The sequence below is a fragment of the Sinocyclocheilus grahami genome, unplaced genomic scaffold, assembly GCF_001515645.1.
Source record: "Sinocyclocheilus grahami isolate Dianchi unplaced genomic scaffold, SAMN03320097.WGS_v1.1 scaffold8.1, whole genome shotgun sequence".
Classification (NCBI taxonomy): Eukaryota; Metazoa; Chordata; class Actinopteri; order Cypriniformes; family Cyprinidae; genus Sinocyclocheilus; species Sinocyclocheilus grahami.
The window spans coordinates 277,168-304,971 of NW_015505187.1; the positions used below are offsets into that span (position 1 = coordinate 277,168).

The 27,804-nt window shown below is 38.8% G+C and overlaps 1 protein-coding gene across 2 annotated transcripts in view; it reads right to left on the reverse strand.

Annotated features, from left to right (window-relative positions):
• The window catches only part of LOC107590035 (transcription factor SOX-5-like), a 217,930-nt gene that overhangs the window by 59,412 nt on the left and 130,714 nt on the right, over positions 1-27,804 (reverse strand). The window contains exons 1-3 of one of the 2 annotated variants that reach the window (XM_016278646.1): positions 21,575-21,756; positions 12,192-12,390; positions 4,837-5,068 (exon numbers count right to left, since the gene is read on the reverse strand). In XM_016278646.1, the coding sequence (XP_016134132.1) occupies positions 4,837-5,068; positions 12,192-12,390; positions 21,575-21,612 (469 nt within the window). In that variant the 5' untranslated portion in view covers positions 21,613-21,756. Of the gene's footprint in view, positions 1-4,836; positions 5,069-12,191; positions 12,391-21,574; positions 21,757-27,804 lie in introns of those variants that run through there. The other variant, XM_016278638.1, reaches the window with a different exon arrangement.

The following is a 27,804-nucleotide window of genomic DNA, read 5'->3' on the forward strand; positions in this document are numbered from 1 at the left end:
TATATATATATATATATATATATATATATATATCATCTTATTTTTTGAATATTTTACATAGTTATTTTACATTGTTTGTAATTGTATTTTTAATTTTATATTATAGTAGAGATGGATAGATAAATATTGGGTAAAAAAATAAGAAAATGTTATAGCTGGAAATATAATTTCATTACCACACACACGCATATATACATATATATATACACACACACACACACAAATACATACAGCAAAATGCAAAAGTTTCACACTCTATAAATAATTTTTTTTACGACTGGAAATTTTTCTTAATTTACCCGTCATTGGCTGGTATGGCAAAAATAACTTTATGGACTCTGGATAAGAGTTAGTGATGAGAGGAGTGATCTGTTTTGTGTGTAAAAGCACACAGGGTGGGGAGACTCGAAGAGAGGCACAGGAAGGTGAATGAGACCATTGTCTGTAAAGGGCTGTGTGACGTATACTCCGCTTGAGAGCTCTGTGTGTGTATGTAAAAGGTTCAGTGCTCAGGGAACCAAAGCTTGGCCCTGACCATGAATCAAGCTCAGCCCAGCGCCAAGGCTGACATACACACACACACACACACACACACACACACACACACACACACACACACGTGGACACTCAGGAGACCCTGAACATCTGTGCCCCACATAACACAGACTGCCAAGCACTAGTGAGGACTACATCTCTTCCACAGAGAGCCGGGGGGAGGAGGAGGAGCGTGATCATACCATCAAAGAAGAAGGCTTCTGAAAGATTTGGAGTAGTTCATGATGAGGATGAAGTTCATTTGCAGTATAGCTGTCTGATTGCAGTCAGTCTTTAAGAGTGTGTGTTTGTGTGTGGATGGATGACACAGGAAGTGCTCTGTGTGTGTGTGTGTGTGTTTGCTGTCCAGACTTCTGAGAGAGACACTGTGATCCCTTCTGAACCCGACAGCCCTCCTGCCCTCTTTCCATTACTAAAGCTAATAACACACACACACACACACACACACACACTCCAACACGCTGCTGCCTGACACACCACACACATGCTGCAGGAAGCTGTTCTTGCTGCACTTCTGAAATATATTGCTACACACATACAGAGAAATGAGTAGAAGAGGCATGAAATGAAAAAAGGTGACTAAATGATACACATGGGTCAGTTGCACAATATTTGACCATTGCAAGCCAATAACTGCCTGAGCATTGTCAATAGATAAATACACATGGCCTATTGTAATTTTTTGCTCGGTAAATTTAGCATAAACATTGTGTAAAGCAACAAAAAAAAAGAGAACAAAACACCTGAATGGTTGTAGTCAGAAGTCAATACAGCATTATATATATATATATATATGTGTGTGTGTGTGTGTGTGTGTAAAGATGGAAATATTATATAAATAAAGAATTTTTATGTTACAAAAGAGTACTGAATGGTTTTTTAATTAAATATTTTAAATAAATATTTTCAATTAAATAATTAGTTAAATTAATAATTTTTTAATTAATTTAAATGCCAAATTGAGTTAATCTTATATGCTATATTATAATGTTATAATGATCATAAATTATAGATTAATATTTCTGACTGTAGTTAGTCAAATATTATTATATAAGGCCACCCTACTGTCTATTGGTATTAACCATTCATTTCGGTCGACCAATTGTTTTCCCACCTGCAGCAATGCAAAAATGTGTTTGCGCAGTAATAGGTACATGCGGAAACTGTGTCTAGATGTGCTGTGTCATTGAGGCCGGTCGATTAGGGACAGACTTGGACGCTCGTTTATAAGGCCAAATGCTCTGCTCTTGGTCAAACATGCGCACACACATTCTTGCCTGACCCAGTATAAGTTTGGCTGGTATCTGGTCATAACAAACGACTCAGCTCAGGCTGTTTATCTGAGGGGAAGTGGAGCAGCGAGGGGGGACAGGTGAGCAAACTGCTCGCTAACACGCTGACTAACACACTCCCGATTTCACACGGGCAGCGAGACGCATACGGCCCCCTCTCGCTTTTCTCTTACTGTTTTCTGACCCATTTCCTTTCCTCCCGCCTTTCTACTTTCCCTTCACAAGCCAGAGCTACGTTTCCAGCGTGCGAGCGACTTTCCATGAATGTGCATGTACATGCGAGTGTGTGATTGATCCGGCTAGAAGCAGCGTGTGAAAAAGAGAGGGAGGGCGGCAAGAGAGACAGAGAGAAAGGGAACAGTAATAATACGGCCCTTTCATAATGATTAAAGCATTCATTAATTTTTCATCATAACCTGCCGTTTGCAGCTAATGGTCTTTGTGAAGTACACAAGCAAACAATGGACAGGCGAGTTGAAAAGCGATTTTTATCAGGCTATGAGAGCCCTGGCTCAATGCACTGCCCACCTCCCCCTCTTCATTTCTCTCTCTTCTCTTTTCTGCTTCTTTTTTTCTGTGTCCGTGCTTCTTGAGGGACCGGGGCTTCTTTTGTTTGCACATTTTATCTGAACAGAAAGTAGAGAGATAATGCGCTACTGTAGTCTCCTGCTAATGGACTCTATTGCTTGCTTGCTGTCTTGTTCTCAAGAGTTCTATAAGTATCTTCTATATGTCGTCTTACATTTTTCCTGGCTTCCTGTATACGACAGCTGTTGAATTTCACAGCCAGACTCTTGCTTTGACCTTGTGGCTTTCTCCAATGTAACTATTTTCTCTGACGTAACTATTAAAATCAAATGTAAATGAAGCAAAATCCTGCTTGGTTTCATAGAATAGGAGGATACTCACACAAATGAGCAGAATCAGTGCCAGAAAAACTCCAACGCCTGTCTTTTACTAAGTCTTACACATCCTTGGCTAGTAGATCAGAGATAAAAGAGCATAAAGTAAAATAAAATTCTTCAGATCAGCAATATCTTCAGGCAACTCTAAATATGTTCATAAACAAGTTAGTTAACAGTTACACAACAAAAATAAGCACATATGGGAGCAAAATCGACAAACTAACAGGCAGTTTGGGACAATATTGCCTTCAATAAAACTGATTCTTCATGTTTAGAGCTTCACAGGGTGAAGCAGTGATCACACTAGATAAAACCGCAAACCTCCTGCTTTGAAGTTTGTGTGTTTTCTCAGCTAAGACATAAACAGTAATGTTTAAATTCTTTCCAGGGCAAAAGTCTTTGTGAAATGTGAATTTGCTTAACTTTAGTATGTGCAGTAAAATGTTGTTTCATGAGCATGAATGGAAGTCAGTGGAGCAAAATCTAGTGTGACCTCACCCTAGGACAAAGCATGGAGTAATGCAACAGTTGTAAAACACCTCCACACACCCATACATACAAAAAACAGAGCACACTAAACCCTGCTGTATATAAATACTACAGTGAATGCTAGCTTTGTTTGTCTGCATTCTTCACATGGTTGACAGCAGGTTCAGCTGTAAGTAACCTTCAGTGTGCACTGCAAGAAAACAATACATACACACATCTATCTATCTATCTATCTATCTATGTATATTCATCCATCCATCCATCATCAGTATGTTCACAAGTGTATTTGCACACACACTGGCTAATTCACATAGGGAGCAGGTTCTGATTATTCATGAGGAACTGGCCTCTAATTACAGAGTGAGTGTGGTGTGATGTAAGAGACAGAGAGAGAGAGATCCTGTGGAAGGAGCTGAGAGCCGTTCTCTCAGTAATCAGTCTGAAATGAATATGCAAAGTGTGGCACACAATGGCTCCGAACAGCTGATCCCTGCCTGCTTAAACAAAGGCCTGACTTTATCAACAGCTCTCGTTAAGCAGAATTTGTTAGTCAGGAATGATGGGATGGGAGATAGATAGATGGAAGAAAGAATGAGTGTGTACGAGTGAGTCAGGGAGAGAAAGAAAGACAGACAGAATGGGAGATGCTCTCCATGAAATCCTTCACACCAGTTTCACATTGTAATTTCATCACAATAAGACACACGTGTGCCAATGTCTTCTGAAAATCTAATACAGTGAACTTTTTCCACCGACAGGGTGCCAGTGCTGGTCTCGGAGCCGATGCCCAATCTGGACCTGTTCCATGTGCCGTTTCCACATAGAAAAACTGGTTCTGGCTGCCCAATGGCTCCTAAAACCTGCTGGTCTCCAACTTTTCAGAACAACAACAACTCAAAGCTAGATAGCTTCCACTATAATCAAAGAAACTCTCTAGACTGGAAAAAAGCCTGATGTGACAATGCTAAACAGCTCGCGCTAAAATAAAATGACTATTCACAAAAAATATAAAGTGACTTTAATTGAATCGAAATATTTAATATCAAGTATTTAATTAAATAGATCGAAAACTAATTTTTACATCATTTTCTAATTAATATTTTTTCCTTGCCATTAAAAGTAGCTTGTGATAGCATAATAAATATATATTAACAAGTCATTCAATGACAGCAAACTTATTTATAAATCAATTGCTATGAATTAAAAAATAAATAAATAATTAAATTAAACATTTTTACACAATTTTCTAATAAATAAATAAATCTTTTTTCCCATGCCATTAAAAGTAGCTTGTGATAGCATAATAAATATATATGAACAATTCTTTCAAAGACATCGACATTATTTATAAATTAATTGCTATGAATGTTAAAATTAAATCTTTCCAAGGCATCAAATGTAGCTTGTGATAAAGATGCTAAATTAAATGACTTTGTATTACTCAAAATTTGCAAACAATGACCACGGCATGACATGTTTATTACTGAACAGGTTATATCATTGTTCGGCTCTCAAGACTTTGAAAACACGCTGCAAATTTGAGTTAAAAGTGACGATGTGTGTCAAAACACATATTCAATTCTCCCCTCACTCACCCTCTGGCTCGTTCTTGATGAGTTCCTCCATCTTGCGCTGTTTGAGCGTGTCGACCACGTCGGCCAGGCTGCCCTTGCGTCTCTCCGGGGTGCCCAGAGCTGAAGCGGAGCTGGGCTCGCTCCCCGGCCGCATGGACCCCTCCTCCTGCTGCTGCTGCTGCTTACTGGGTGAGGTAGAAGAGTTGTGCTGAGGGTAGGGGCTCAGGGCCAGGCCTTTACTGCCATCCTGATCCTGACAGAGAGACGGAGAGAGAGGCAGGGTGTTAAACAAAGCGACAAACAGGCCTTCACTAATTATTTCGTCCTGTTCCTGAGTGTTGAGGCATGTTTAGATTTACTTTCATCCTCATCTACCCATCTGTACTGTAGAAAGTCTCTCTTTCTCTCTTTGCCTCTGTCGGTCTGAAGTCTCTTTAGACAAAATCATTAGTGGCGAAAAGTTTCAGTCGTTTCACCATCACAGGAACTGTCTCTTTCTCTGAGAAGGGAAGTTTTTCTACTTTGAATCAGCTCCAAACACACAAGAACGTCCAAGTTTTTCAACCACATTTTTCTGACAGCTGCGATATCAATCACCATCTTCAGTGTTTCATGCATTGATCTTACGTCCAAATATATAGCAGTTTTCATTTTAAGGTTTTATGTAATGCGGCTTAGAATTAGGCTTGTACACTGTAAAAATGGAAACTGTGCAGTGGTTGCCTTAAGGGGCTATTTCTAACTAATCGAAACCATAAATTTTTTTTTATTTGTATAAACTAATATAGTCATATTAAACAAAAACATTTTGACTTGAATAAAACCAGTTCATTTAGATGTTACTACACAAATAATATTTTTTAGGTTGTCTGAAAGTGAAACTTTAATAAATGCAACAGCACAAAACGCTAATGCTTGGGAGAACTTGCACAATTGGTGGCTGACTAAATACTTTTTTTCCCCACTGTATATACATTTATTATTAATTTATTAATTTAAAATATTGGTGTTTTTTGCTTCTGCAAGTATATGCACACACTGTAAAATGGGTCAATGATGGATATGGAGATTTATGATGATGAATTATCACACACACACACCACATTACTTTCGCCCAGCTCCGGATCTCCTTTATAAAGTTTAATTACAAAACAAGTCAGGTATTTAGAGACAAGGTCAACAGTCTATGTCCTTTAATCAGGGTTAATCTTTGGTTAATCCACATCTATTATCTACCTTACCTCCCGCGTGACTGACCGCGGCCACAGCCAATCAGACAATAGCATAATCCCACTGACGTGTTTGGGATCCAGTGACCAGATTTACACCTCAACAATCAACATCAGCTACTTCGTGCCACCTGCATCCGTCACGCAAAGCAAAATGTCTTCAGTCCAACCTGAAGTTCACAAGATTGATCAAGTTCCCTGTGCAGGTCTATTACCCGCTTAGATTTTAATAATGACATCTGTTTTTAATCATTAACTCAGAGAGTGAACAGAGAGCAGCAGATGGTTCATTTACTAAAGCTTAATGCGGCACGAATTACACAAGACTTTCACAAGACAGAACAGTGGCAAATACAATTTTATTTTTGTCAAATAAAAGTGAGACTGTTAGATGATCTGACTTGGCCCCGCAAACAAAACAATTCATTATATACAACATGGAAAAAGTTTAAATGCTACAAAATACATAATAATAATAATAATAATCATGTATTTATTTTCAGTTCTAGCCATTTATTAATGTGCTTTTGTAACAGTGTTTTACTACTATTTATTTATAATCATTCATTTTTATATGATAAAATTATTAAATGACTAAATGTCTTACCATTTTTAAATGTTTTGACATTCATTTAATCTCAGACAATTATACGCTATTTATTTTTAATAATATCTGCTACTATTTACAAAACAATTAATTCTATACAACATGGAAAGTTTAAATGCAATGGAAACAAGTTTTTAAAATAATGATTATTAGTAGTTTTTATTACAGTACTAGTACTAAAAAAATTATTAATATACTCTTTTATTTTAGTGTTTTTCTACTATTTGATAATTATTACATTTTAATATATATATATATATATATATTTATACAAGTTATTTATGTTAAGTAAAATGATTAAATGACTAAATGTTTTAACATTGAATGTTGCCATTTAATTTATTTTAGTCATTTACATGCCATGTAATAACATTAGTCACTTTCTTTCACACAAAACAGATAAATAAACAAACAAACATCATATTCAGATCTAGTACATACAGTTGTCAACACTCCATATATCCAGTTACACTGAACATATCACACAAATTGACTCGTCACAATCCATCATCATCATCATGATAATAATAATTACTGTAGAACTAATTAAACTGAAACACTTTCACTTGCTACGAGCGCATACTGAGAGACATTTCACGTTGATACTCATTCACAAACAGACTGATGACTGGCATGCTTAAAAGATCTTAACAGGCTTTTATGATACACGGAAAATATGACAGCTTGCATACTGATTTCCCCCCCGTTTCCGTAATCTGCCTGCAAAAAGGCACGTTTTTCCAGACACAGCCCTTCGTTTCATCCCTCTCGTCCCCATCAGCTCCAGTCGGGCCAGTCGAACTGGGATTAGGAGACTTCTAGTCACAAATGACCAAAGTGGTGCGAGATCACCCCGTTATCCACAAACAAAACTGTCAACTAGCTGTTAAAGAACTAACAGAGAAGAAAGATAGAAAGAAGAGGGGAGGACTAGAGAGAGAAAGCCAGGGAGAGAGTGGGAACGAGTGGCAGAATGGCAGGCGTTTCTCTCTGCCTGCTTTAGTGTGGCATGCATCTTAAAACATGGTCACACCTGTCACTTCCAATCTATCTAATCCACTGCATACTTCAAACCGCAGCTCGCGTCTTTCTCCAGAGATGTCTTGAAAACAATTCGAATAGAAGGTGAGATGGCGGCGGAGGAAACTGTATTCCTTCACTTTTTCATGTCCTCGGCCGTGACACTAAGTCTCGGACAGATGAAGAAGCAGATGAGCTAATGGCTTATGTGTTGCTTTCTTTCCCCCATCTTTAAATATAAGGCACAGTGAGTAACAGGTCTACAGTAAGGTTGATATTCAGGTTAAGTACCCCTATATTTTGTCCGTCGATTACGTGTGTGTGTGTGATTTTCCGCCGCGTATGAATAAGTGTGCAAAGCTGAGTATATGTATTTATATGCATTTCTGATGTGCCGTTCTGTGCGGTGTGGGTGGTTCTGCTTTTAGTTGTGCAGATGTCAATTCTTCGTGGAAAGGCTGAAACTGCGCCTCTCTCCACGACCCTCTCTTCATCCCTGAACCACGGCAGCATGGCGACAGAATTAACCAACTTTTGTCCTCTTAAGCTCATGTGTGACAGGAGCACATTTAAACACACTTCAACTCTTGCCAAGAAAGCAAAATGCCTTCTTTCCCCCTCTAATGTTTTCCTCTCATCTTCTCCCTTCAGCACAGATGCCAGCTTTCTTCCAAATGCCACCTTTTTTCTGCCTTTTTTAAAAAATGTTTGTTCTTCCTGTACTCCGCAGAATTCCAACCTGTTTTCCTCAGAGCGTTTCTCTCGTTCCTTCTCTCTCACGCTTCCATATGCTAACTTAAATCCAGTTATTATTCTGACACAGGTAGCGTCTAGCTAATGAGACTAACTCAAAGCACGGCCGTGTGATTCTCTGGCTCGCGTTCACCACGCGCTAGGAAACTAACCTCTACGCTTGCTATCAGTTAAACTGTCAAGAGTCCCGCTGCTGAAGCACACACGCTCGAGTTGGACATCTCTCCTCTCCTGCGGTGCTGACGCCTCGTCTGTTGTTGTCTTAAGCCCGTGTTGCTGATCTCTACCGTGTGTTCGCAATCCGCTCACCTCTAAACCTGGCTCAACCGAGCTATTGTCAGCCCTGATCCTGCCGTGAGCATACACACACACACACACACACACACACACACACACACACACACACACAGATGAAGATTTACAAACACTTCACACACTTTCAAACACCTTGCATTGTCTCATCCCTGAATTTACATGAGGTTATGCCATAGAAAAATACTTTCATTAATTAAGATTTGTGTGACACTACAATTTCAAAGGATTGTCAGATTTGTAGATTATATTTGTTTGGGGGGGAAAAAAACATGAAAAATATAAGAACGCAAATGAATATTTGTGACACCGAAGCAACATGTTCCACATTAAAAAAATGTATAAAATTTGAGTTTAGTTTTACTCACTGCTCTGACCGTTTTGCTGGTTTCTCTCTTTAAATATCTGGGCTTGGATCGACAATAAAACTCAAATAATTAATTTTATTATAATCCAAATTAATATAAAAACCTTTAAAAATTACTGAAAATAAAGTATTAAAGTATTTAAAATATTAAATAAAAATATAATAAGCTAGAAATATATCAACAAATTAAATGAGCTTTTAATGGTGTTTTGGGGAAAATTACATTTATGAAAACGTTTAGATTTTTACAAAAGCAATCTTTTATAAACACTGTACAGGAGTCAGGTTAAAGGATATTCTGTTGTTTTTGACATTAAAAGGCTGCATTTGACGCATCTAAGAACAAATCTTAACGTCAAACACACGTCTTCCCTTAATGCCTCTCCTCATTAACCGGACAAAAGGGAGAGTAATTAACACCTCGCTATTATCACCCGCGTGTAAAGCTCTTCCCACCTTTCGGTTTCAAAGCCCTCGACTTCCCGCCTGTAAAAATCTGCCAGCAGTTTACAGACCGCCAGGGACGCGCACCCACTTCTATTGTAGCAGGTTGTGCGCGCTTCAGCCCCGCTGACCCCATCATCACGAACGCGCCTCTCTCTCTCTCTCTCTCTCTCTCTCTCTCTCTCTCTCAGGATGAAGAGGTCAGCGGAGTCTGAAGCGCGTGTGTGCCGCTGCCGTGTTAATTTACAACGACAAGATAAAGCGGTAATCTTCCGCTGCGCGCTACCCAGGGACTCGCCGAGTCGATTTACACTTCCCTATCACTTTATACAATTGCCGTGACAAAGCCCCTCCGAGTCCCCACTCGTGTAAATCTCTCTCTCACTCAACTCTTCTGCCAGTCAGCGCGGATCGGCTCAGGGAAACTTAATGTCTCACACATGCCAGCCTGCTTTCCCCAAAATCCGCCCGTGCTCGAGACGGATACGCTTTATTAATCCACATCAAATACAGCCCGCGCGTTTTTTCATGCCACGTCTGTCATGTCAGCGCGAGATACAGAGACAGCAGTGTAGTCTTCCAGATAACACAACAATTACAAGCATTGCACTGCTGCTGATACATATTCACGTTATGATTAATAAGAATAATAGGGATGGGCGTATCGATCCAAAATATCGATATATTGATACTGACGCGAGTATCGAAAGTATCGATACTCAAACAAAAAATATCGATACTAAGGTGTGTTTTATTTACCAGTGATTTTGTTCATTTAACAAAAAATAATGCTTACAATATGCATTGAATTGGACGAATAACCTTTGTTAGCGAGTATTGTGTAGGATATAATTATTTTCCTGCTCATCTGAACACGCAAATGTTGCAAGACAGAACCAATCCATCACAGAGCGTTCACGCACTGCTGACAGTGCATTCAAACGGGGCTGCTTTTCCCAAAAGTATCATAAGAAAGCATTCAAGCTTTTGGGAATGGCAGCCCTGAACAATGCTTATCAGAGGACAGGAGGACACAGTTATTTCACAATAAACAAACTGAAATTGTAGCCTACATAGTTTGTGCAATTACAGTTATTTAAATTGAACGTTGAAAGATAATATTGATCATGTTCTATTCTGTAATGTTAATATAAATCATACACTGTCAGAATAAAAAGGTTGCATTTTATGCATGCAACAGCTGGTCACTGGCAGTCCCTTATGATAATGAACCATGGTTTTACTAAAGTGACCATAGCTCAGCTGTAGTATTTATAGATTTGAATCATGTGTAAACAAAAAACATCTGAACCATGTGTAAACAAAAATATAACCTAATAAGTTACAATTAAGGCGTATTGAATGTTAAAATGCGTTTTAAACAAAGTTAAGTGCTTATCATTACCCATTTTACTCTTAATTTAATAAATGAAATAATTAAAAAGTTTAGTTCAGAAGTATCGATATCGACGATACTGCCTTGAAAAATATCGGTATCGTATCGAAAACAAAATAAGTGGTATCGCCCATCCCTAAAGAATAACAATCCATTGTACAATAAACATTAGTTTGGTTTCATGTGCAGCTTTATTATTTGTATTACTGAACTGACATCATCATCTACAACAGCCAAATGCAAATCTCTTTCAAATCTAAACTTTCTGCAAAATGCAAAATTAGTTCATCACCAGGGCAGGACCCTCAAAAGGTAGGCTACATCTTTGTGCATTACCTTCCCATACGCTCTTAAAAATAAAGGTTCTTTATTGGCATCTGGTTCCATAAAGAGCATTTAACATTCATGGAAACTTCCATTGAATAAAAGGTTCTTTATAGTGAAAAACGGTGCTTCAGATTATTAACACATTAAAAATAAATTTTACTGCAAGGTTCTTGGGGGAAACTAAAAGTGTTCTTCAGCATCGCTGAGAAAACCTCCTTTTGGAACCTTTATTTTTAAGAACGTAAATGGAGCATATTAGTACTTTAAGGCACTAATATGCGAGAACCGACAGTCATAAACAAACACACCGCACTGCAAGCTGAGTGTATAAAGTGAAATCGGAGACGCTTGAGTGAGAAAGCTTGCGGACTTTGGTTTATTGTGGGAAACAGTTCCAAAACGGCAGAGTCCAGCATGCACTGTAATCACAGTTAATTGCAGAATTAGCTTACCGTTAAGTTCCTTAAGTACTGATTCATTGTTTTACAGCCAAATTGATTCCTGAAGCCTGTTTATGGAGAGGAAGAGATAGCAGAGTTGGGCGAAAGGTCACTGAAGAGATACTAGAGCTCAGGTGCGTGTTAACGTGAGGATGACGCTTTGGGGTCACAGGGCTTTGAAAGTCTGATACAGTCTATGTCCTTCATGACTACAATGACCCATCATGAACTCACACTCCAAAATGAACAGCCAAGCTTATGAGTCATTTTGGTCACATTCAAATAGACGTCCTGTCTCGCTGCATCTGCCTATGACATCATCGAAGCGTGATGGGCATTTCCACGCCAAAAGTGTAAGTGAGAGAGAGACAATGGGAGGGGCTTATTCTGAGGAGGAGGAGTCAAACAAATGCATATTAAACAAGTGGGAGGGGCTGAACTTGTCTAATCGAATGAGAGAGGCCTGAGCGTAGAGACCTACCATGTTCGCGTGTAGTGTTGGGGGGCTGTCGAGCAGTCGCGGAGATCGCGGGGACACTTTTCTGCAGTACGTACTCAGGGGCAAGTGAATGACAGCATGTCCGTCAACCTCTTCATCCTCCAATCGCTGTCTGCTCGTCGCCATGACTACCTCTCCATCTGTTCCCCCATATGGAGAGGCTGGTCGCTTGGAAGACATCCTGGAAAAATGAGAAAGGAAAAGTGACTGAGGCATTCAGGAAATACATGACAGAGATGTGGCTGTTGTTTAATTGTGAGTGACATATACAGGAGCATTTCACACACACACACACACACACACCTGACACACACTACTCGCATAATGACAGCCATCAACGCCGTAGCTTTGTCCACATCCATCCCTCCATCAAAGAGACGTCCCACCTACACTATCACAGAGCCATTTACTGTAGCATCACCGCACACAATGTGTTTAGCCCACACACACACACACACACACACCTGACACACACTACTCGCATAATGACAGCCATCAACGCCGTAGCTTTGTCCACATCCATCCCTCCATCAAAGAGACGTCCCACCTACACTATCACAGAGCCATTTACTGTAGCATCACCGCACACAATGTGTTTAGCCAGCCTGTTTGATGTAAAGACTCGAGCGGCCCATTAAAGAAAAGTGCAGACGGCCCAGCACACATCAAATATCACGTTAGCCAAGAACACAGACAGACAATGGTGTGTGCGTGAGTGTGTGTGCACCACAGTAGATGTTAATGACAGTGTATATGGTGTTGACAATGCCTGAGAAAATAGGCCTTGATGACGGTCCGTGTTCCTCTGATACCATCAGGAAGAAAAAGCATTTATTAAATGAACACTCTCTCTCACAATGCACGGGAAGGATAAATGAATATGCTCTCGTAATAAGATTTCATCTGGCTTACGGCATTGCCTAAGTGCTTTCATAGACGCTTCTCAGCCTTGAGGCTAGTGTTACTATGGCCCTGGGGAATAAGTACCACTCTTTTAAGAGAAAAAGACAGACAAGGATAAAGGGAGATGGAGAGAAGTACTTTTATTTGCTCCTACTCTGCAACTAAAAGAATTGGCAAACAAATTTTATTTGATTGCAGTGTTGTAGTAACTTTGCTTTCCCCCAGAAGCTGTTTTATAAGCAAAGTTATGGAAGCCCATTCCATATACTATATATAATAATTATTAAAATATATACTAGTTCATACACATTGATTTTGCATAATTTCAACTCACAATTGTGACTATTCCTCATAATTGTAAATGATGAATGATTTATTTTTCATAAATGATTTTATATCTCACAAGTGTAACTTTATTTTTCAGTATTGTGACTTTACAGCATATTTCATAATTGCGACTATTGCAATGGCAACTTTATATTTCACAGTTTGTTTTATTTTTTAAGTCACAATTTGGAGTCTTAGAATTACAATTATGACAATTTTATGGCTCATAACTTTGACTCATTACTTTATCTTTCAATATCTCGCCCACAATTGTGACTTTCCCATAATAATGACTTTCTCACAATTGTAATGTTATTGCTACTTTGTTTCCTGTAATTGCAACTTTTTTCACAATGTGAGTTTAAATCTCATAATGCCACTTCATATCCCGCAACTGCTCAAATGTGATTTTATAACTGACTTTATAGCTCACTGTTACACTTTACAACTTTATTTATTTTTTTACCCTTTATCTCACAATTACTTAATATATTTTATGCTCAGAGGTAGAAAAATTAGTCTAATATACAGCACAAAGTCAGTACAATAGAGAGGTTACTTTTTAACCTCGATTATCTTTCATCAACTAGCATCCGCAGTCTCGGTACAGTCCAGGTTGCGTGTGCTGAACTGTATGGTATTCTCATAGCCCTGGTCTGACTCAGACGCCACATCTGGCGGAGCTCCTGAGCACTACTAAGGTTTCTCTTTCTCTCATTTACTGCTTATTTGGTTTAGATTAGCTGTAAAGACAAACATCATATAACGTTTCTAACCGTCTGGACGGGATGAATAAGACTCACCTCAATCAAACCCAAGGCTGGCGGCTACAGAAACAATGAAGACATGCTTCGACTAACTGTATAGATGAGATGGAGTGAAGAGTTAAATGATAAACTATGATGCAGATGTCATACTGCTAGAGCCTAACAGCAACTGCTCTGTCATAACAAACACTAACGCAGGGTGTAATACAATTGTATTAGTCACTATATCTGCGTTAATTTGGCTGTATGAATGTGAACGTGTGTGTGTGGGGTACCTTGGCTTTATGCTGGTTCACACTGGGGCAGTAAAAGCAGTCAGTGCAGCTGTATAAACTGCACTTGGGCCGTCAGAGCCGCATGACCTGTCTGCCCCTCCACCAGCACTGTTTACACTCTACCTCCAGACACTCACACACACTGGGCCCTTTTGTTTCACTTCGACACACACATACACACACCTCTGTGCCGCTTTCTCTAACACACCAACCCCCAAAACACACATCAGGACCAACAAAGACACACACAACCCTCATAGGCAATCGAGAACCAGTTCTTATTGGAACCAGCAAATTGCTTGTCACATCCAACTCGAACCCGAGAACTGGCATTTAATAACTGTTTAGTTAAGGCTCGTGAAACTTAAATCGGCATAATGAATAGCTGGAAAGCTAGTAGTTAAAGAGGCACATTTAGAACAGATTTGTATTAAATAAAAAAACATTTGTAAAAATTAAAATAGGAAAACAAAAATAATGTTTGTTCAGTATATAATTAAAAAAACTTCCAAAAAAGTGACAAAAAGAATCGTTAATGGAACCGCAATCATTTAGTGAAATTGGACATTCTCAAGGCAATATTTCTCACAAAAATTACTCAGGTGAGTGCATTTGTTTTTATAAATATACCTCCGTCATTCATATCTGTGCGTACCTTTAGACACGTCTGCATCGCTTTTCCGCTCTTCCCTGTCTCACGCACTCTTCCTTTTGCCTCTTTCTTCCCTACTTCCTTGCCGGCCCACTGACAGAAGCTTTTCACAGCTCCTCTTGTGTAATAAAATGTCTATTTTCCAGTGAACCTTTGAAGTATAATTACTATACAATTCCGCTCCCTGGGTGAGCAGGTTATAGCCACTATTTCATTTAAAGTTGACAGACCTGTCGTGGTGGAGAGTCTACATGAAACATTTAAAGCTTGTCGAGATGTTGGGATTAAAAAAGAGAGGGTTTTATTAAGCAGATAAATTGGCAGAAAAGCTGATCTCCAAGGTCATAATTAGCAGCCATTAGCATAATTTCACTCCATCCTTCTGTGGTTCCAATAAAGGCCGGCCTGCCAAACACACAGACCCTGTCCACTGACACACACACACACACTCGCTAACACAACACAGACGCACAAAGAATGGTCTCTGAAGCTAAGACTTCCTTACAGGCTAGTCATGTCTGCTTATTTGCATTGTAAACTTTAACAGTGGTCTTCACTCATTATCTGGTGGATTAATAACTTTATTGGCTTTTATTTTCACAAGGCTAAGAATTATGTTATTCATAAACAGCCTCGAATATCAAAGCCGAATGTGCAGATACGGGTGAGGTGACTAAACACACACTTATGCAGGAACACAAATGATGGCAGTATAATCTCCAAACAGCAGTATTATCCAGTTCGGGGTATATTATTAAAGAAATTGCCATTACTTTTTTGTATATTTCAGAAACTTCAGCATTCACACCCCATCCCATCGTAGTTGAACTGCAGGTCTAGAGGCTAACTTTCACGGCTAATCGTTAAAAGCTAATGGCCACCCCACTGGTGCGCCGCTCTGCCCCCTCCCACAGACTGCGTGCATTAAGCCCAGATTAAAGGCACACTTCCCCTTTGAGCTTAGACGCAGATTGAGCGCTCTCCTAAATCCCTCTCATATCACATGTACATTTCTCCGCAGACGCTAATCGTCCAAAATACAGGGTCTATTAAACAGCGGAGTGGAGCTGCACTTTAAATACTGAATCTAGGAGCTTTACCTAATCACCATCAGCAGTGGTTAACACTCCAGAAGTGCCTCTAATGACAGGACATAATTTAGAGGCTAAACGTGTCACATACGCACACACTCGGATGTGCGGCCCACGGAAAAACTTGCATGATGATGCTTTGCGGATGTTGCCCGCATACCTACGATAAAAAGCATTCAGATACACAGAGCGTGGTTGAAAAAGTCCAGATAGACACATTTTGTTGTTTTTATATAATGCTAATAATATCGCATTATTTTATGCAACACTGTTGCCTTTGAATAAAACTTTATAATAAAATTACAATATATATATATATTATATATACACATTAACAAAATATTTATTTTTATTTTTAACGACATCCCCGGAAATTCCCCAAGTAAGGTTTTGTCAGATTTACAGTAGCTCACTTGTGGGGAATATCTGAAGTAAATCAACACAAACAGTGCCATATATCTAAAGCATATTTAGACATTTCTCACAAAACATTTTTTTCTGATGCATTATGCTCCCTTAAAAAAATATAAAAACATCATTACACTTGGTGAAGGTAAATTCCTGTGTAATATGATTATCTGATTAGGGAGGTCAGCTCTTCTTTGTTATCAGAGTGTGGGAATGAAACGAAGTGTGTCTAAAAGTTCAGACAATCAGCCCGTTCAGCACAGATAACAACAGCGATGCCTTCGGTAGGAAACTGAGAATACCTCACAATCCACTCAGACATTAGGAGAAGTGCTCATCCCTCTCTCTACTCTTTATCTTCTGCTCCCAGGACGATAAAGTCGCAGATAGTCCTGTCAGGATGTCCCTCTTTTGCACAATCAACCATTTGTGCCCGACTCTCTCTGTTTTGAACAGTCTTTTAAGTATATTACTTTACAGCTATTTATAGCTCTCTCAATTTTTCTCTCTGTGGGAATGGAGCGGCCGGCAGAGGAGCGGAAGCGAAGAGAGAGTCAGAGAGAGCGACTCCGCTGAAGTAAATTCATCTGTAGTGCAAACTTGTGAGGGCTCTTCATCGTTCACGCCATAATCACTAATCACAGCGTTCGCTGCTGCTGTGATGGCACTTGGACTTTTATGTGGGGTGGGGGGTTAATTTACCAAAACATAGTATAAAGATCACGTTTCCATGCACCAATGCTAAAAAATAAGAAAAGAAGTGAAAATGTTTTATTAACGTACAAACCATTTTAGTAACACTGCAGCATTAAAAAGTAGCAGAAAATTACTGGAATTTGTAAAAAAAAAAAAAAAAATTTGAGTACTTTATTTAGATTTACACATCACTGATCTCTCACAAAAAAACTTTTTCAGATTTGTTTACAATGTCTTTAAGATAGCTGATGGCTAGCTAACTGTGCTAAAAAAAGATTTTCCTTGAAAAATCACTCATAGAAACTTTTTTAAAAAGTCTACCCCCCTCCATTAAAGTTGGTGAATAATAATTTCACACAAGTGTACGTGTCTCTAAATACACACATTATTCACACTCGTACTTAGAGAAAACACAATGCCGTCTCTGTTTTTCCCTCTGTCGCGAGGGCTGCAGGGCCACCCCAATTTCCTGTCCAGCGTCACCACAAAAGGCAAGAACACAGAGCCTAATGTCACTGTCAGCCATTACTGTTTAGACATGGAGGTGAAGTCACACGCACACAAAATCAAAAGTCATATGAGCAAAGTGAAAACAAGCCCGCTCGCACACACAAACGCATAAGCAATGGTGTGTGTTTGCCGCTGGGTGGACACAAGGCACCAATGAACGCCGTGCCCACAGCGCCAAGGCAACTGCTGCATCAACACACACACACACACACACTCATACACATACAGATGGGTGGGGGGGTTGCCAGTATTTTAGTCATCACTTCATCTGTCTGCATAGTTTCCTGTCATCTCTCATCTCTAATTATTTATTTCTCTGGACTGACTCATGTTTCTAGTGACATTTTACATATTACACACAAACTTGAAACTTCTATGAAAGCTTTCTCAGCCTCTGCTTGTCTTCTTTTAGTGTGTGTGAATGTCTGTGAATATGAAGCCCCTGTCAAATGCTTAACCATCGTGATTTGCTCCCAGAAGCCCCGGGCGGCTGTGAAAACGGGTGCTGGTATAATTTACTCAATTCATACAGGCCTGTACAACAAAAAATTGGGTGTAACCGGCATATGCAACACAGTCTTCCACCCAGACTCCTCCTTTACCTGCAAGTACAGAGCCGTTATTATACAGCTTGAGGGACTGGATAGAAAAAAAGCAGCATTTTGCTAAGCAGTCCATTGATTTTTATTATCCTTCCCATGATGCAATTGTCTAGGCCGTCACCTCTGGCCTGTCGTCATACTGTTTTGTGTTATTATCCTCTCGGACTTGATAAATAAGACTTTAACCTAAAAAGGACTCAGTTCCCCTCAGTCTTAGCAGACATCCCGACGGTCAGCTGATCGCACAGGGGAGGTCTGGGAAGACTTCTGAAGGGGGAGGAGGAAACACTTCAGCATTCTTCTCTGCTGACCCTCCTTTTTTTCATGGAGACACGGTTATCAAGCCGCTGCGAGAGCTCATAACACGGACTACACAAGAGCCAGTCTGCAATGAATGACCCAGAGAGAAGATCCAGAACCTCCATCAATCAGACAGAACACACACACACACACACACACACACACACACAAATGTTTGTTTTTCTATCACTGTGGAGACTTTCCGTTGACTTTTTTTTTTCTCTACAAAGTCAAGATATTTTCTTTCCCCTAAACCCGATATAACCCTTTCTAAATTTATATTTAGACAATATTTATTATGTTTACTAAGCTGTTTTTCTTAAGGGACTACCTGGTCACCACAACAGTCATTTGGTCCCCTGAATATAGAGTAATACTGTCTTAATATAGTCCCTCAACCACAGACTTCAATTGTGTTTATATAAAGCTAATTATAAACACTATAGCTTAACTCTGACCTTAACCATTTGCATTTTTAGAATATACATATTAAAAACCACATTCTTTCATCATCTTTTTTTTTTTTTCAAATGACAAGGTCTCTGAATGTTCTCCAAAGGAAGAATGTTTTTTATTTTTTGAGTATCTCACTTCTGGGGACAATTTTGTCTCTATATCTAAGTACATAAACACTCCTTCAACTAGATAATGCCACACTTTGCTTATTCTATAAAGCAGCTTGCAAGTAGTATGTGTTAATGTGACGGAGGTAAAGGCAGGCTTGGTGGTTTAATCTGTTTTCTCTTTGACACAGAGGAAACAAAAATTGAAGTGCATCAGCCACATTTGTCACCAGCTAGTTCAATCACACATGCTTAGTGGTGAACAAACCCACTGTGTTTTCTGTGTATCTTTACCAGGAAGAATTGACTGACCCAGAGACAGACAGACAGACAGACAGACAGAGAAAGAGTGAGAGAGAGAGTGAGATGTAACACAACCATCCATTAAAGAAGGGAGACAAATGGAGAAGTGTTAAAGTCCCCTTTCCCCCTCCCTCACTCAATCGCTGTCTCTCTCTCTCTCTCTCTCTTTGAGGAATGTGACAGTTTGGCCATAGAATCTCCTCTGTGCTCCTCCAATAAAGCTAAACTCACCCAAATCACCATTCCAATAATAAGAATAACAATAATAACAATAATAATACACAATATTTTAATATTATTTATATTATTATTATTAATTAGAATTATTATATTATTATATATTTAAAATATTTAGGATGAAGATTTAACAAATATTTTAAGCAAAGCAACATTTCGTATAATTATCTACTACTGTTTTGTAGTACAGATTATTTGAAAAACACTTCATAGTTCTGTATTTGTAGATGTCAAATATATAAAATAAACTACACCAAACTTTACTTTAGTGTGCTAATTTTAAAATGAAAACAAAATTACATTTAAGTGAATCTTTTTTAATTTAATCATTCATCAGATGAGTGATCTACGATGTCAACATACAAACAACAATTATAAATTACTTTGTATCACCATCAGACATTATAATTTCATTTTTTATAGGTCTCATTATTTCCTTGCTTCATGTCAGTAAAACGGGTTTTCTATGCATTAATTAAGAATAAAAGCAGACTTACGGTTTTTCAAAAACACTCAGCATCAGGACAGAAGAGAGACACACACATACACTCTACAAGGACAAACACTGCGCTTTCGCTCCCGTCCTCACACACACACACACACACACACTCCGTTTCATGCTCTTTAACCACTGACAGCCAGCATTACTGGAAAGTAGAGTTTAACCATCCTTTTCTTCTAAGTCACTGTAATCCCTGCATTTATCACTATACATTCTGCTTTCCTATGTAATCCTTTAAATGTTTAATTCCTCATAGTTGTTATCTTTTTCTGCCCCCCTCCTCGCCCTCCCCCCAGAGAGAGCGTGATGATTTATTAAAAACACATTTTCCTGACGTATAAATGTGTTCTTAATTCAGGGATAAAACCCCAGAGTTTATCGCTGAACAAAAGATTAGTTTCATCTGGTAAAACAGTGCAGTGCTCTAATGCAATAAAAAAAATGTGTGTCGGGGTGAAGCTTGCATTAAAAACGAGTATTATGTGTAATCTTCCCTATGGAGCTTTAAAGTCAAACCCTCTTTATTCAGCAGCAAAGCCACTTTTGTTGACATATTAAAGTAGGTGAGAACATTTCCCACCTCGGACCACCACAACAGAAGGCCAATGCAGACATCTGGCCACAATAAAACACCAAAACAACATAAACAAGATTAAAACAACACAGACAAATGGGAAAAAAGGCTTTGTGAAGCAAGAAAGTCATACAGAAGTGAAATGCTCTGTGTTTTAGTTGCCAAGCGTGTTACCCTGAAGTGAAACATGAGCAAAAAAAAGAGAGGTTGCGCCAGGGAAACACTGACGGGAGAGCACCGACCTTTATCAAACACCATCTAACACTCACACTCACACATACACATACATATATATATATATATTCACACACATCGACAGCATGTAACCTGTTAGACAAAAACACTAGAGATATTTACAACTTTGTTTCAAAGTAGGATATAGAGAAGACAGTCCCAGCGTCCCATGCTCACAGAGAAAACTAGAAAACACACACATCTCGCAGTCACACTGAACTTTCTTCTCTTTTCTAAACCACAGACACATTCACACACAGCCAGCCTCAAACATGCCAAACAAACTAACAAAGTCTGTTTCTTAGACTAACACACACACACACACATACACTCTCTCCTGCTCATCTGCCTGTCCCTCGCTCTCCTCCTCCCGGCACGGCTTGGAAAAGTCAGCGTCTCGTGCATGAGTGTGCGAACGTACCTGTTAAACTCCTGAGGAAGCTCAGGCTCAGTAAGCATGCTGAAACAAGGGGTCTGAGATGCAGGAGTCCTTCCACGACAACATACACGTCCGAAACCCGGGGACCTCCGAGAACACACACACACATACACGCTGCTTGCTGCTCCTCTAACCTCTTGCAAAACCAAAGACTGTTTCTGTTTCTCTCCGCTGCACACACACTCTCAAACGCCGAACTCGCACTCCCTCCCCTCTCTCTCTCTCTCTCTCTCTCTCTCTCCACCCCTCTCTATAGCTCTATGCTGCTAGATCGCCTCTTAAAGGGCCAGAGCATGACATGGTGTAGCGCGGAGCGCAGCTTCACACTCACACACACACACATACACACACACACATGCAGCAGCACTGCCCCCTTCCTTCAGCCACAGTGTCCCTCTGTTGTGTTTCTGATCAAACGCACACACTTATGATCAAACACACACACACACACACACTTTGCTTATCTTTATGTTCAGTATCATAGGCTTCTATTGTTTTTACATAAAGATAATATTAATTACTACAGACAATCCCTAAGCATAAAAGGAACATTTCAGTTTTAGGAGAAAAAAAAATTGCCAAATTTATGAATCCTTTTCCATTTTAGGATGTCCCCAGATGTCTGAAACAAGGCGGGCAAAATTACTTGTTTAGTTTTAAAAGTATAACTACGCACACACACACACACACACACACACACACACACACACACACACACACACACTACTCAGTTAAGCCACATAAAATGGTCACGTTATTCATAAGTTTGACAACTTGTATACAAAACGTAATTTTTTTACTCAAACATCAAACAAGAACAAAACAGAACAAAATCTAAACAAACAAACACACATAAAACCAAAAAAGTAAAACCTAAATGCAAAAACTAAAAAAAGTATTATTGAACAGGCATGGACCAGCAAACCTCTTTTAGATTGAATTTCATCAAACTGAGATGAATGACAAAAAAAGCATGTGCACATCAACCACATACAAACACGTCTGAGTTTTCAAGCGAGCTCTATGCTTTGCGTTTTCATAGTGCAATTAACACACGGCCCCTGTCACTCTTTATTACAGAGAAAGAGAGAAGAGGAGAGAGAGAGCTAGACAGAGAGAGAACGAACTATTCTTCTAAACGGAGGAAAGCACGTCTGACAGATTGAAATACAGCAGCAAGACTTTAACGCTGAACTTTAAACAGAGTGTCAGTCTTTCTCAGCCTCCTCACACATACACACACACTGCTGTCCACCTTCTGAACATACTGCAGACACATTTAGTGTACGTTTGTGAACTTGCACACACATGCATGTAAATACTAATCATATTTCCTTTATATGTCTCCTGCAGTCATGGTAATATTTACAACAAACAATCTCTTTGTATGGTATTTAATTTAAGATAAGAATGAAAAAATCATATAATGTTTGGTATGTAATCCAATTTATTGAGTAAGTTAGTGAACTCAGAATAGCACTGTGCCCTGACCTCTCCAGCACAAACTGTAATAATGTAGTTAGAGCATTGTGGTAACATTATTTGTGCATTTTCCTGTTGATCACTGAGGAAATTGTTAGCAGCATGACAATGTTCAAGACACACCGACCTGGCCTGACCTCTGCTAGGACTGTAGACTTGTATGGCCCTGATAAATACAAATAACAGTGTTTTTCTCTCTCTATGCGTGTATATAGGCTATGTAATATATTATACATGTATAAAACAGAATTAGGGGGCATTCACACAGAACATAACTGCGTCCCAAATGACGCACTATACACTATGTACTCAGCCGTGTAGTGTATGAATTTTATAAGGTTATTTAGTCATTAATAATCGGAGTCGGATAGCCCCTCCCCCTTCGCAACTTAATTAATGAAGTGTCCAATATTCCACACTTCGTTTTTTCAGTTAAGTGCATCATCCAGGTATTTAAAGTGCACTTTTTCTTTTTGGAATTTTCAGTGTGAACACACTACTCACACTATTTATACTACAAAACGTCATAGAATAGTGAATAAGTATGTGATTTGGGATGCACCTCATGTTTTGATTTGTTTAGAAACATACTACTAAACAAGCCGCACAATTTCATTATGTCCGAAGCACATACTGTGCTGGACAACATACTTGCCAAAGTTTAATACAAGGGGTTAAGGGTTTGTTTAAACCTCTAACCCCAAGTTTGAGCAGTAGTAATAGCGTTGCTTGACTTAGAAAGCACTAATACAAAGTGGTGGCAGAAGACAGGATATTGTAGAGATGTTTCAAAGGCGAGAGAATATAGTGAATAAAATGTACACACAAATACATTCAAATCCGCGCATACACACAAGAGCAAGCAGCACATTAATTAGCTTCTCTCAGATAGCAATTATCTGTAGTTAAACATTTTAACGATCTTTCGAGTCAAGGCTGCAAGGTGATGGAGAAATAGATGAAAATAAAAAAAAGAGTTGAAATAACATCAACAACAGCCAGTGAGACAAAGACGGAGGGCAGAAAATCCATCAGAACAGGAATAAAGAGCAGTTCCAAACAGTTTCATCCACTTTAAAAGCTGCTATTGATGAAGATGGCTTTTTAAGAGAGCGGGAGCATGAATGGAGAAGGCAGGTGCTTTCAAGGTTCAAACTCTCCAGATGGGCTGATTCGCTCAATTCCGACAAATCTACAAACTTCACTTTTAAAACTGTGGGCTTTTATGTGAGAATTGAACTGCACAGCACACTTATGTTCATGCAGGTTATTTGCATGCATGCAACAACAAAAAAAGTTACAAATGTACAGAAACATACGTGCATGTGTGTACGGTCTTTATCTGTTTATCTCTACAAATACATGCATCCAGCACACGCAAACACACAATAGGTCCCTTCAGCAGATGTGTAGTGTCCAAGCCCCCTCACAGCTGTGCTGCATTAGAGGCCCCGAGTAGTGAGGGTCTGACACAGACAGGCAGTAAACAATTCCCATACACTGTTACACACACAGCTAGAGTTCAGCTATTACCCCCTAATCAGGGAAGTTCTTCAGTTTCCTGAAGCCCATCAGTATTTTTATAATTTACTGAAACCAAACAGAATAAAATAATGTGGTTCAAAATCAAGCATTTCGCTTCATTTTATTCTCAAAATAAAAATTCTGTCATAATTTACTCACCCTCATGTCATGATTTTTTAATGCAATTTTTTAAATCTTCTCTAAACTCTAAACTGAATTCTTTTTTTGGTTCTTTTCACTGAATTGCTTCATCCAGTATAACGAAACCAGTGAAAAACCTACAATAAAACAGCGAAATCTGTGAAATTCACAACTGATTGGCTTGTCATATGGTCCACTTATGATATCCATATGTTTCTTTTGAAACTTGAAAACTCCAGTACCTCATATTCATAGTATGGAAAAGAGTGGGCAGCACATTCCTACACATTTCTCCTTGTGTGTTCTACAGAAGAAAGAAAGTCATATATGTTTTTTGGGTGAAGAATTCCTTCTCTATGGTTGCCCATCTCTCATTCACTTCCTTTCTTTCTCTCTTTGGCTTGTGCAAGACGTGTGACAAGGTTGTGAAGTGTGTTTATCTGGACTGAAGGAGAGGAAATCTCTGTCTGATGGCTGAGTGGCAGACGAGAGAAGCCATTAAGATAGAGTCCTTATCTCCCCTCCTCAGCAGAAGACCGCCTTTATACACACACACACAGAAAATCTCTGTCTGTCTGCCTCTGCTGCTGTCAGTCATCTGGCAATGGTAAATATCAACATATCACAAAATACACAACAACAGCTTTTCTCAGAGTATTACATGCAGGTCTGTAAGGTGCTCTGTTGTTGTAATGACTGTTTTTTTCTCTGTTTTACCCACTAGGCAATCCATAATGCCAGTATGTAGTCATGAATGACCAGCCCACCAATTGGCACTGATTTTTGTTACACACACACACAAACCAAAAGTCTTATCGGTATACTAACATGATAATAACATGGGTACACTAGCATGAGGGTGAGAAAATAATGACAGAATTTTTGGGTGAATTATTTCTTTTTCAACCTGGGGTGCAGGAACTACAACTGCATTAAAAAAAAAAAAGGTTTTAAGATTACAAGAATAAAGTTGTAATATTTTTAGATTAAGTAAAAATTACCAGAACAAAGTCGTAGAAATACAAGATTAAAGTTACAGTATTTTGAGAACAAAATTAGTATTTCAGGAGAAAAATGTATGGCAAGAAATGTTGTTCCGTTAGCTTCTGTGTGAGAAATGGATGTGGACGATTTAGTTAAATCTACTTTAGGACAGGATTAAGAAATAAAGAAACCCTTGGTCTTTTGGCACATCAGCACAGAGTTATAATTAGGACACTGCAGTTGTTATGTAGGAAACTGAATTTATTCAGGAGAAAAACACAGACAGACATTCAGGAAATTGTCTCTTTTGTGCAATCTGAAATGGCAACCAGTGGTCGACTCCAAGGATATCGATGGTTACATCTGCGTGCTATTCGAAGAGGATATATTGTTTCTCAAGAGAATATGAGGATGAAAATTAAAGTAATCGACCCTGAAGGAGTGAAAAAGCTTGACGTCTCCAATACTTAAGCCAAGGAGTCGACCACTGGTTGCCTTTCCAGATTTCTTTATTGCTAAAACTATCCAAAAGTAGGATTTGACTAATATTTAATATTACAACTTTAATCTTGTATTGCTAAGACTTTACTCTTGCATTGCATTGACTTTGTCGTCATTCTCATAATTTTAATAGATATGTTTGACTTTTGATATTGACATTAATTTCACAATGCGATCTTATTCCTTTTTTCAGGAATTCTCAGCATTACAGAAAACAATAATGTTGATGTTATAAAGATTATAAATGAAATGTACCTTTTTAACATTTATCCCTTGCAGTTTGGATGGGGGTCTCTGGGTCTGTAAAGGTTAAAACCCCCTGCTTTATGTCAATGACACTTGCTGACACACTCTTTTGTAGTGTCCAATTCCTGATACATAAACACATAAATGTAGGGCAGACATGAATATAAACACAACCGAACATTTGCTTTCTCTGACAGTCCAGTGAGATGCGTGTCTTTTGAAGCTCTCAGTAGGAGAAGTATATTCACAACCTGGAGGGCAAAATTTCGCTTCATTTCACTTTCAAAGAGATGTACCAACCCCACACGACTCAGGCGCTACAAAACAATGCATTACAACGAAGACATCACTCCATTCCAACCGTGAACCGACAGTCAAGAACCAGTCTACTGGATTACAGGTACACACAAGACAGTTGTTGTGATTCACTTTGCTAACAAGGCTGAAACAAGCTCTAACTGACTAAACTACTCAGCAGTGCCAGGCTTGGGAAAGAATAGTGTGAATGAAAGGGAGAGAGAGAAGAGAGGAAAGAAACACCAAGTGTCTTCACGCCATTAGAGCCGCGATGGAGCGCTGCAGGAGCTCAAATAATGACGAACGATAATGCCCCCTAGAACCCATCCATTCTCTCATCCCTTCATCTCTACCTCCCTCTGTTCATCTTCTCATTCATTTAGTCTTCCTAACTCCAAACAGTCATGTTAGACCAGTTTCTTTTGTTCTTAACAGGCACAATAACTGAAAGTGATCAATATTTATTTAAAACTTTAAAATGTTAGTTTACTTCTCCATGAACCAGTTAAGTTGTAAATGACGATTTTTCCAGTCTGACCCTTGAAGTTAAAAGGCAGATAGTGCTACTGAACCTTTAAGACTTCTAAATGTAAATCATCCTCAAGTCCTAATTAAAAACCCCTACTACGTTAATTGAAGTGAACTAAAATTTCAGAGCCTGAAATGTGACTGTGCTCAAGTACATTACTTTTCTAATGTTTTTTTAAAGAAATTAATTATTTTATTCAGCAAAATAGATTAAATTAATTAAAAGTTACAGTAAAGACACTTATACTGTTACAAAATTTTCTATTTCAAATAAATGCTTAACTTTCTGTTCAACAAAGAATTGATCAATCAACATTGTTAATAATAAGAAATGTTTATTGATCACCAAACCAGCATATTAGAATGATTTCTGAAGGATCATGTGACACTTGAGACTGGAGTAATGGCTGCTGAAAATTCAGCTTTATCATCACAGAAATAAACTACATTTTAAAACACATAATAGAAAACAGTTATTTAAAAATTAAAAGTCTGGAAAGCCTTATTGC